The sequence below is a fragment of the Malus domestica genome, chromosome 10, assembly GCF_042453785.1.
Source record: "Malus domestica chromosome 10, GDT2T_hap1".
Lineage (NCBI taxonomy): Eukaryota > Viridiplantae > Streptophyta > Magnoliopsida > Rosales > Rosaceae > Malus > Malus domestica.
In genome coordinates, this window is record NC_091670.1 from 21,501,118 (window position 1) to 21,512,882 (window position 11,765).

The 11,765-nt window shown below is 38.1% G+C and overlaps 1 protein-coding gene across 4 annotated transcripts; it reads left to right on the top strand.

The window, feature by feature from the left end:
- The first annotated feature begins 793 nt into the window (after nucleotides 1–793).
- Nucleotides 794–11,550, top strand: LOC114827622 (uncharacterized). Of its 4 annotated transcripts, none has more exons than XR_003776715.2 (11): nucleotides 794–1,487; nucleotides 2,005–3,524; nucleotides 3,761–5,209; nucleotides 5,349–5,732; nucleotides 6,259–8,004; nucleotides 8,602–9,048; nucleotides 9,292–9,454; nucleotides 9,588–9,691; nucleotides 10,156–10,247; nucleotides 10,332–10,450; nucleotides 11,145–11,550. XR_003776715.2 is itself a non-coding variant. In XM_070806649.1 (10 exons), exons 6-10 carry the CDS (start codon nucleotides 8,972–8,974, stop codon nucleotides 10,361–10,363), a joined length of 468 nt encoding a protein of 155 aa, XP_070662750.1. In that variant the 5' UTR covers nucleotides 794–1,487; nucleotides 2,005–3,524; nucleotides 3,761–5,209; nucleotides 5,349–5,732; nucleotides 6,259–8,004; nucleotides 8,602–8,971; the 3' UTR covers nucleotides 10,364–10,671. The 4 variants fall into 2 exon arrangements, 1 of the variants encoding a protein (XP_070662750.1); XR_003776714.2 differs by lacking the exon at nucleotides 11,145–11,550 and having other exon boundaries at nucleotides 10,332–10,671.
- The last annotated feature ends 215 nt before the right edge of the window (nucleotides 11,551–11,765 follow it).

Below are 11,765 nucleotides of genomic sequence, written 5' to 3' on the forward strand. Positions count from 1 at the left end.
CTACACTTGTTCTTGCCCTCCTAATTCAAGAAGATGGAAATCGCCGGCTAGGCTGGTCCAACCAAGAAAAACATGGGACTTTTTGGGCATGTCATCTCAAAGTGAGATTATGCTTGAATAATGTAAATTTTGTTATGCGAACTTTATATTTTGACATTTAAGTTGTTTTGTCTATTACTACCCATACTTAATGTTTTTATCTACTATGTTTTTCATTTACATATGGTATATACATACTATGTTCATGGGCTTTAAGTAGAAACTTGCATCCAAAATCCCATGTTGTCTGACAATTTTATGAATAACATATAATTCATTACTTTACACAAAAGTGAAAACAAAAAACCATGACAAATTTTTAGAACATGCATGACAAAGAAAAAGCCTCTCCTTGCACAATACATTAAAAATATATCTTTGCAATTACAATAAAAAACAACTAATGCAAGACTAGCAAGACATTTGGGTGTGTTTGTTTCACCTTCTTAAGTGGGAGTGGACTAGCTAGGACTATTATCCCATGTTTGTTATGTTTGGGGACTAAGTTAAATGAGACTAGCCTTCACTCGCTTTGACTCGGAGCTTCGTTACGTTGTCAAATTAGTCCCCTGTTGAACCATGGGATTGCTAAGGACCTCACTAAGCGCCTCCTTCTTCGCTTCCTTGACTGAGCTTTGTTTCCTTCCTTCTCTTCAAAATCCCAGTCAGTATGTAAATCTCGCCACAAATTCAAACCCCAAAACCCTGATTTCCCCGATTTCCCCCAAAAATCATCTTCTAATTTTCCACCGAATCCCCATCAAACCCGCCCAAATTCACATCAATCCATAAGCTTCAGTTTCCCTCTAGGGTTTTCAGAGCTCTGTAATTGCAGAGATAGAAAGTGGGTAGTCGTCAAAATGCTAGGTGGGTTGTCCGGAGACCTTCCTCTGCCCTCTTCAATGGAGAAATAGAAGTCATACAATAGCACAGTGTGGTTGAGCAGCACAAAGTTAGTCCAGTCCGAGGTAGGTACAACAAACGCACCCTTACGGGCGCTAAAATAGTCCTCGTGAACAAATAAAATGAGAAAGTATCAAAAGCTCTAAAACCGGACGGTGCCGTTTTATCTTTTCTTCAACCCTGCAGCCCGCCCTGACTGCATACGTTAAACCCTAAAAGGTGAACTTGTATATCCGTTAAACCCCAAAAAACCGCAGTGACTGACAGAAGAGTTCAACAATGGCCGGCTCCGAAGCCACCCCTAAAGCGCAACGATCAAAGAACAAAAAGAGAAAGCAGAGGAGTCTTGGAGCGCTCCCAAGACCTTCCAAAACGCAGCGTATTAATCTCTCAGAGAAAGAGACTGAACCGCAAGACATGATGGAAGTTAAAGGAGCTGAAAAACACGAGCTGAGAGAACCCAGTCACGATCTCGAAGAAGCTGGTCCATGGCGGAACCTGGAGTTGGTTTTGTCAATCCAGAACAAAGAAATTGATCTTCAGAAGTGAGTATATTTTATACCTTTTTATTGATTTATTTGCTTTAATGTGTTTGGATTGCGAGAAAGTTTGAATTCACTCGATTGATGGTTTCGGAAGTGCGGAAATTTGATTACATTGAGCTTGATGGATGTGATTTAATTTATGTTCCTACAAGTTTCTCAGCTGACAGAATGGAAAATTCAATTTAAAAGTTTGTGATCAAGTGTTGGTTCTTGGCTAAATATTTCGATATTTAAGCGTTTTTGTTTATTTATTTTACGAGTAGGCACCAAGATTAATGAAATGTAAAGTCGGTGAAGCTTTGTTTTAGAAAGAGGGAACCAAGGAACTTATAACCTCATTCGAGCCAAATTGGTTGAATTAGAGGAACAATTGAGTGTAAAAACCACGATTCAAGTTTCATGTTGTCTTCGTTTCCTCATTAATTGATCAAAAGGAGGCTTAAGATTTAATTCCTATGAATATACTTTCTAATCTGAAAGAATATTCAATTCTGATAACCGAGGAATGAAAATGCAGGAAGGTGGAACTAGCTTATGGTTTAGTGATATCGAGCGTAAAAGAAGAAGGCGGCAAGAGTGACCAGGATAATCAAGCAGTGAATATGTCACGTTTAATAATTTTTGTCAATGATTGGATCCAATCATTGTTGATTTCTTCAGGAAAGAAAATTCAGAGTGTTGGAGTGAAGCATCAAGCCGAAGTTAATGACACAAATTTGGATATTAGGTGCTGGGAAATTTTCAAATTCTGCTTGGAGGAGTCTTTGAAATTGAATGTTTCTCTAAATTTCTCACGGAACCTTGTACGCTCTATTGATTTGATAGCTAGAAATGCACTGTCCTTATTGAACAAAACATCTTCACGCCCGACTTTGTCTTTCAGTAGTGAAGAGTTGCAATTGTACAATACTGTGCTTGATTGCATATCTTTGGTATTTGCATCCCATGGAGGCATGTCAGATGAAAATTTAGATCTGTGGGTTTCAACTGTAGGTGCAGTGCTTGATTTACTCCACAAATTTTACGTTGAAAATCTTGTTTGTGGCAATGGAGGTGACTTTGTTTTCCGATTTTTGTGCTTGGTGCTTGAGCCATTTGCCAAGTTTTTGAGGGCTCACCCAGCTTGGAAGAACGGGTTTCGTGATTTTATAGATAAACTCCTTGAGCCTCTGTTGCATCTCTTGGGTCTCTTGCATCTTCAGATTGATGAAAGTAATCCTGGTTGGACAAGGAGCTTACTGAAGCTAGTTGAAGAAGTCCTATCTCATGGGCTATATCACCCAATCCACATTGATGGATTTTTGAGCTTGTGCAGTAGTGAAAAATATGCCACATCCAATTCTGGGAAGTCACAGGACTCCAAAACAACGCTCAAGAGTTATCACAGACATCTATTTGTAAACTGGAAAGAATGCTTTGGCAGTGGAAAGCATAGGAGAACTATTTCTCTTGCTCATCGATCAAGTTAAAAAGCTAAAAAGAGCTTCAGTGCTGACTGAAAGTACCAAAATGATGGGGAATAATGACTGCTCAACTAGTTTCAATGCAGAAACACGAAACTCACTTCTTGATTTTTTTGTACAGATTATGGAAGCTGCAATTGGGACCTGTATTGTTGGATGTCCATTGCACGCTTAAATCTGTTAGTAATTTACTTTGTGGCTTTATGCATGAAAAGTTTATGTGAGAACAGAGGACACATCTGAGGGAGCTTGCCTTAATTTCTTGAAGAAGGTTTATAATATGATTATATCATTGTCCTCCAATTTAATTCAGTCATCGAAACATGATATTGTTAACGGGACACGAGTGGAAACTTTAACTTTAATAACCAATGAGGTGCTTTCTGCTGTGGGGTACCTATTGGAAATTGAATATGAGGTTATAGAGAAGGATTTGGTAAGCATGTGGCTTCTGATGCTTTCTCACTTAGCTGTTGGGCTTTCTCTGATGGATGCTCCGGATCAGTGCTCCTTATCTTTCAAGATAACTGATATTGGATGCCAATTTGTTGTTCTCTATAGTCAACTTCGCCAGGTCAGTAAAATGCTCGTTGATCAAGCATTTGACTTCTTTTTAACTTCTGCGTGCATATACATATACCTGATTATATATGTGTTACTGTTTCCAAAATCAACTATGTTACCAGTTTCACTCATGAGTTTTAGGGGGTGGTGGTGAATTGTCACAGATCACTTCTAGAACTGATAGTCTGTTTTGTTCTCTTCAGGTTTTTCTGTGGTTTAATCCCATCGTTTACTATTGTACTGCAGGTGAATAATACTATTTTTGCATTGTGTAAAGCAATAAGGCTTCTAAGTTCACATAATGGTGATGGTGAACGGAACTATACTAGATTTGTGATTTCTTTACACGGTGAAGCTCATGCAAAATCAGTGGAAATGTTATTATGCTCACAAGAGTTTAAGATTGCAATCCAACAAGCTGTTAAGTCCATACCAGAAGGACAAGCAAGTGGGTGTATTGGTCGGTTAACAATGGATGTATCAGAATGTCTAGAGTGGATGAAAATTAGTTGTTCAAAATCTGATGAAACAGAAGTTGGCAGACAGGATGTGCAAAGTAGCGTGCAGGGTTTTAATCTGGAAGCTGAGCTTTTGGGGAGAGTGTTGTCTGAAATATATGCACTAGTGCTAGACTCACTGTTTGCCACAACTGGAAACTGTAACCTCCTTGGAGTTTCTAAAAGGACCTTATAACAGTACTTTGTCCTTGCATGGGTAGTCTGGTTGGACTACAGCCAGATGCTTTAAACTAGTTCCTTTTTTCTGTTGCTGGAAAAGGTCTTGACAACGAGACAGCTGAAAATAAAAATAATTTGCTGATATTTGGATTGTCCACTCATTGGGTTTTTGTGTTCTTCTTTCGATTGTATATGTCCTGCCAAAGCTTATATAGGTCGGCAATGATCCTTATGCCTTCAGATTTATCAAGAGAGATGTCAGCAGCAATGGGAGATTCATTCGCATCATACTCTGGTAGTGATTGGATGTAGATGACTGACTGGACCAATGGGGGGTATTTTTCTTGGATCAAGCAACCTTCAGCTTCTCTTCTTGTTGTTATTCAATCCATTTCAAATATCTATTGTAAAAACTGTGCGACAGATTCTTGGTCTCTGACTTATGTAATGCATGCTATGGCTGTTAGAAGGCTTGTTGATTTGAATAGGCATATAAAGTCTTCTGAGTATGTGATGCAAAATAATAAAAATCTGGTGCAAGTCAGGTTGCTTGATGATGCTGGCTTGTCAAGGTGTCATAAAAGAATAAAAAAACTGGAAAGGCACATCTCTACCTTGAGGGAAGAGGCTACAGGTCTTACTGGTTTTATGATGGAGCACCTATCATTAGTGTCGGAATATCAACAGCCAATCTTCACTCCGGATGATACAAGCTGTAATAAAATGGTTGCCTATGAAAGTGATGAATGGGATTTCAATTTTTCTGCTTTGAACAAGAAGTCATTACCAACTGCAATTTGGTGGATTCTTTGCCACAATATTGATACCCATGTGACTAAAAAGAATTTGAAGACATTTATTTCTCTTTTAATCCAAACTTCCCTTCCTTGTGTAAGAAGCAGCTTCGGGGTGGTTAGAGAGCACAATACTCATGCTGACAGGAATAGGATGAAGAAAGTAACCTTGCACCAAATCTCATCACAATGCTTCATCGACTCCATTCTGTATGAGCAAAAGAGTAAGTTGCTATCAAACATCACGTGGTGCTTCGTTGACTCTTTCTTACACTTTATTCTCTCTTATAGACACATACACCATTCAATGAGCCTTTATAAAAAGATTTTCTACCCAGTTATTTATTCTATCTCTTTTATTAGTTTGTCTGCAGGTATTTTGCATCGAGTTTTTGCCATGCATTGGAGAAATCGACAATACAATTCATGAGTGGCGCTGCATCTGGCAATATTGATTTCAAAACATCACCTAATTGGCCGAAAGTTTTAAATGACCTGGAGAACTCATCAGCTGTCGTTTCCTCTGACAAACACAACATATTTGACTGTTCCTCAGTAGCAAATTCGGTCACTCATTCTTCTGATAAGCTGCTTGCAGGAAGTTGCAAGGAACAAAAAGCCCTACCATCACATCATGAAATTTACAGCTTGCCGGAGTTTACTTAATCTTTTGTGCCACATGCCAAAAGGTCATTTGACTTCAAAATCAATTTCACTTTATGTGTCTTCTATTCTCAACCTTGAAAGGTATGAACATTATCCCTTCAACTTAGTTTTTATGGTGTGATATAGTACCACTGGTCCCCATAATAGCTCTTGTTGCTTTTATTTTTCAATAAACATAAAATATTTAAAAAAAAAATCGTCTGGTGAACAATTATTTCACAAATTTGAGTACTCAATAAGAGAGTTATCCACTTAATTGATTTGAGTTCTACGAAAACCTAACACAGATACTATGATTTGGTTGTTCAGTTTTTCTTGCACATAATACATTTGAATACATGTAAAAAGAGAAAAATGGCTAAAATCTTGCTTCTTGTAAAATCGTTTCAGAAAGTGTTTTGCGCAGAACAGCTCATCACTGCCATACTCTTTCAACTTGTGAACTTTCTTTCTATAGTCTCATGTGCACCTTTTCCGCAGCAGCCTACAGAATTCATATCTCATGAAAAACATTTATGTGCTTAACAATTGAAGCGCTCTGATTAAGTGTAGTCTTTGTAGCCATTCAATGAAGATATTTGTTAATATTACCTGTTCTGTGTTTCAGGCTTCTTGTTGGCGGCTTATTAGATTGTCAGAATGCTTTGAACTCACATCATTATCACGAGCTCTTCAGATTGTTTGTGTCTTGTCATAAGGCCTTAAAACATGTAATTCTGGCTTGTGAAGAGGAGACAGTAGCTAGTTAAACCTCACATGCTTCAGTGTTCCTCGAGGATACATTTCCTATGTTATGGCTTTACAAGTCAGTTTATGCGGTTCTTGGGACTCAAGAGTCATTTTCAAAAGATAATCGTCACCCATTTAATGGAATGATGTTGTCACTGATGGATCACACATTTTATGTGTTTCTGACATCAAGTAAATACCAACTTAATCATGCTGTTTGTCTCCCCAAAGCTGCCGAATTGAATGCTGAACCTGTCTATGAACATAGTAATTCAAGTGAATCTGAACCGTGCTTGGATCCTTTCAAATGTGTTGAAGCCAGGAAAAGTGTAGCCATTATTGCTAAGATTTTGACAGAACAGATGCAAAGCTTACTATTTAATTTGAAGGAGGGCCCTTATAAAGGAAAACTTGGGATTGATGTTGATGCTCTAAATTTGAACAAGTTTTCATCCTTAATTTCTTGCCTTAGTGGGTTTTTATGGGGCCTAGCACTTGTTGTGAACCTTTCAGATGCGAGAAATAGTGATCATGAAGCAAACTCATCACGTCGGAAGCTTGAACCCATCACCGAACTCAACCTTTGTATAAATGTTTTTGCAGAATTTTCTAGTATTCTCTTACAAATGTTCTTTTTGACGATAATCAACAGTCCAGAACTTTATGTGATGCTCAAAATATTCAAAAGACAAACTGCAATGTAGATTCAGGTGCAGAGGAGTTTTTAACAGATGGCACTGGCGTTGAGACTGATATTGCACTCGGCGGACTGCATAATGAATCAGGAGCTGCAATGACCTGCTCAGCATCACCTGACATCCATGATAACTCGGGGTCTGGTAATGTCCGTAGAAGAAAGTTGCATTTGAAAGGTGCAGTTTTGGCTGCCAGTGCATTGACTAATGTTGATTCATTTGAATTGCAATTTTTAAATAAGCCTTTGTTGAGACGCCTGCTAAAAGGTGATTACCTGGACGCAGCATTTTTGCTCAGGCAGTTGTTTGTTGCATCATCAGCTATTTTGAAGTTAAGTTTGCATATGAATAGTGCTCCCCTGTCCCCAAGCTTCGTGTATATTTTTAATGGCGTCACACAACTCTTCTTGTTGGAATCAGTGGACATGGATCAGGTGCCACACTTTTTTTATTTTGTGTGTTAAGATGGTGTTCTTAAGTACGTGGAAGAATTGGCGAATCATTTTCCACTGACTAATCCGTTATCCAGAAATTTGTATGACAAGATGGTTCAGCTACAGTTACAGGCATTGGGGAAATGCATAACTTTACAGGGAAAAAGAGCCACCCTGGTATCTCATGAGACAGAGTCGAGCACCAAAATGATCCATTATCCTATGGATTTTCTGAAGCTTCTCTGTCTGGCTGGCCATACTTATTGGATGAACTTAAAGCTAGGTTAGGGTCATCGTTCATAGTGTTCATAAAGAAACCATCAGAGTTGCATCTTTTATCTGCTCTACAAGCTATAGAGAGAGAAGTAGTCGGTGTGTGGGAAGGGTGCACTATGAGTTATGACATACATACTGGAAGTGTAGATGGGGGAAAGGTTTCTTCATTTGTTGCTGCTGGCCTGGATTGCTTGGATTTGGTACTGGAGTTTGTTTCAGGTAATCAACACATCTATGGATGGAATATTTTGATAATTTTGAATGATATGATTCTATTATATTGTCTAAGGTGTCTATAGTAACTGTTGTTCAAGTAGCATTTGCAACTGAATTCTAACTTATACTTTAGTTCCAGGTGTTTTACTATCAGTAAAGTTTTTACTGGACCTTTCATTTTAAATGGAAACGCTGTAATACATATTGGGATATATTTTCTAATGTTACTGAACCTCCTTCCTTTTGCATGCATATCATGAATGTAATTTAAAAACATTTGAGCATTTTGGAACCTATATTGGAAGATACTGGTCCAGTGTTGGAGCATAGGGATTATGAACTAAATCTTTGCCTTTACATGTCTTCTACTAGTCATAATGTTTGAGAAAAAAATATGAAAGTTTGCTACGTATATTTCATAATATTTATCCTTGTAGATTCCAGGTAATTGATGCTGCTCTATGAAATCACATTGTTTGTCACCGCTCTGTTATGTTTAATGGTCATGTCCGCTATTAGTACGTATTTTATATAGATTTCAAGTGCATATGACTAAAGGTTGTTGGGACTTGCTTTTCTGATCATTTGTTTTCCCTTCAGGACGCAAACGTTTGAAGGTCGTTCAAAGACACATCCAGAGCTTCATTGCTAGCGCCTTCAATGTTATTCTACACTTGCAAAGTCCAGTAATCTTTTATGAGAGAATGATCCAGAGGAAAGGTGATACTAATAATGATCCAGATCCAGGATCAGTCATTCTTATGTGTGTTGATGTACTGGTTAGAATTTCTGGCAAACATGCTCTGTACCAAATGGACCCTGCCATGTAGCACAATCTTTATGTATACCTTCAGCACTTTTTCAAGACTTCCATCTTTTAAAACTTTCGGAAGCTCCCGTTCCTGATGATTCTTCAACAATTCCAAATAACCAAGTTTCTAATCCAGTAGCAAGTTTTCATTACTCTGGCATGGATAGGCAATACTCGGTTGACCTGTTTTCTGCCTGCTGCCGGTTGTTGCATAATGTTCTGAAGCATCACAAAAGGTTAGTGTATTCCTTTCGTATGAAAAACCTTACTTGGACTATTAACCTTGGGCCAAGTTGGAAAGCATAAAAGTAAAGGGCTGAATATGAAGAAGAATAGCTTTAATCTTTTATATGCTTTTTTTGCAAATTGATTACTGAAGAGAGTTGAGATGGCATTCTGAAGTTAATTTCATTTTATAGTTTCCTTCCGCATTAAGTAGACTCTGAATATAGTTGCAATCGTTGTTTCAAAATTTCTAGTGAATGTGAATGGTGCGTTGCTACACTTGAAGCTTCTGTTCGTGTACTTCTTCATTGTTTGGAGACGGTGGACGCTGATGCAGTCGTCAAGAAAGGTTTCTTTTCATGGGAAGTGGCTGAGGGAGTCAAATGTGCTGGTAGTCTCCGAAGGATTCACAAAGAGGTAGGTGACTTTTCATATGCATGCCTCACTAAAGTTATATATATCATCTTGTATTTTGGGTATGTTCCATTACGTCGAAGGGGGGAACAAAATGGGATCTTTCTCACCATATTTTGTCATATCTATTTTGCAGATAAGACATCAAAAGGAAGTCTTTGGTCCGCATTGTGCCCAATTTTTATCCAATTACATATGGATTTATTCAGGATATGGCCCCTGTAAAACAGGCATCAAAAGGTAATTTCTGGTACCTTAAAATATTTGTTGTTGTGATGTTTCACGAGATTCTTGATGAGCTCAAAAGGCATAACCGATAAGTTAATTATACACATATGTATCAATTGTATTTGTTATGAATTAATACATCCAAAATTAGTATGTTACATTTCAATTCCCACTGGCCCAGGGTTAAAGGTGAAAAGGGTGAGGTTGGTGTAGATGCTATGCTCATAAGTCGCTTGCTTCCCATTTTCCTCCCTCTTAAAACTTTTCCGGAAACTTGAGTTTGAAACAATGCTATCACCTTCCATTTTTTTACAACGGGAGGATAATTTTTACCCAAAGAAAAAAGTATGTTCAGGTGATATATTACAATTTACGATCTCCAAACTCGTTATCTTTTGGAGTGGATAATCTTGGGGTGACCGAAATACATTTGTGTCATGCAGAACTAGCTGAACAGTTTTATGTTTAATTTTCAGGGAAATAGACGAAGCTCTAAGACCAGGTGTGTACGCATTAATAGATACTAGCTCGCCAGATGATCTTCAACGTCTTCATACCATATTTGGGGGTAAACAATTTTTCCTTTGTCAAGGCTCAACGTATGACTTGAAGGGAATTTAAGCAGTCCCACATTTTCTTCTTGTTTGTGCAGAGGTCCTTGCAGAAACACCTTGGCAACTCTAAAACATGATTACGAACTCAATTTCCAATACCAGGGAAAAGTCTAACCGAAGCTTGTTTCCAGGGAAAAGTCCAGAACTCTTGTAACATGTAAGTTGTAACAAATAGGATAACATGTGTATGAGATCATAAACTTTGTAGTCATACCTTTCTCATTCTTTGAGCTACAATTGGTAGCAAATCCTCATCGAAGAACAAAGCTGTTTGTTCATAATAGTGACTTGGGCCTAACATATGCATGTTAATCGGCCGTCTAATCCTTTTTGGGGTCTGAATTCTATTGCTAATTTAAGCATAAGTTTAAGCGTAAATGATGCATTGTCAAATGTTTCCACATTTTTGTTCGGTTTGATTCGTGGTATTAGAGCTTGTTTGCGAACGTAAAAAGCACTTCTGCATACAAGCGTTTTTTCTGAGAACTGCACTGATTACGATCTCTACTATATGATCATGATGGATTTTCACCTAAAATGTACTCAACCCACCCCCTTATTCAGTTGGGCCCCTTTCATTTTGATTATTTAGTGGTGTTATATTCCTAAATGGTATGATTAGGCAGCTGGTATGAAAACGATTGATAAAGCAACCACCAAACCAAATGCTGAGTCCAAAAGAAAACACCAAATACTTGTGCGGTTGAGATTATTAGATATACAAAAGTTCTTGTTTATATGTCAATTGGGTTTCAAATTTCGAATTCCATCCACTTTGTTTCTCTGTACAAACATCAACTTCCATTGACAAAGGCCATTAAATCTTTGATGGGACATCATCACTGTTGCAGAAGAGAAGCCCCCTCCTCGTACCCGGTTCTGGTTTTCTTGGCAGTGGTCGCGGTGCTTCTTCTTCTGTCATCTTTGATCTCCTTCGATGTTGAAACCCCGAAATTTGAGATCAATTGGGGGCTCATAGCCACGTCGTTGCTGTTGCTAGCGGTTGTGCATTGGTTGTCGTCGGAAACTCCCAAGGCGCCATGTTTTGTGCCTCCACCGTGTTGCAAGTGTAGGCACGCCTGCAAGTGTGGCTATTACTAAAATGGTTGTGTTATTTATCCACTGTATCATCAAACACTGCGTTTCATGAGAGTTGGTTTGTCTAGTACGCATTTTAGGTAAGAGGATTCATGTCCTTGGTTTATTCATTGTACGTAATGAGTTAAAGTTGTTAATACTACATCAAATTTGGGTTAATTATGGTTGTTGTAACGTTATTAAAAATTCGAGTCTTGATTGTAAATTTTGCATGTTTTTTGTTGTATTTTATTCTATCGTTACGTGGTGACTTGGTAGTACAACAAAAGCAAAATACAAAGTTTCCACTAAGTAGCTTTTAGTCTATGACACTTCTTTTTTTGTTCGACGCCCCTTTATGATTTCATGTTCTTCCTCCCCGGGGAGGAAGGATT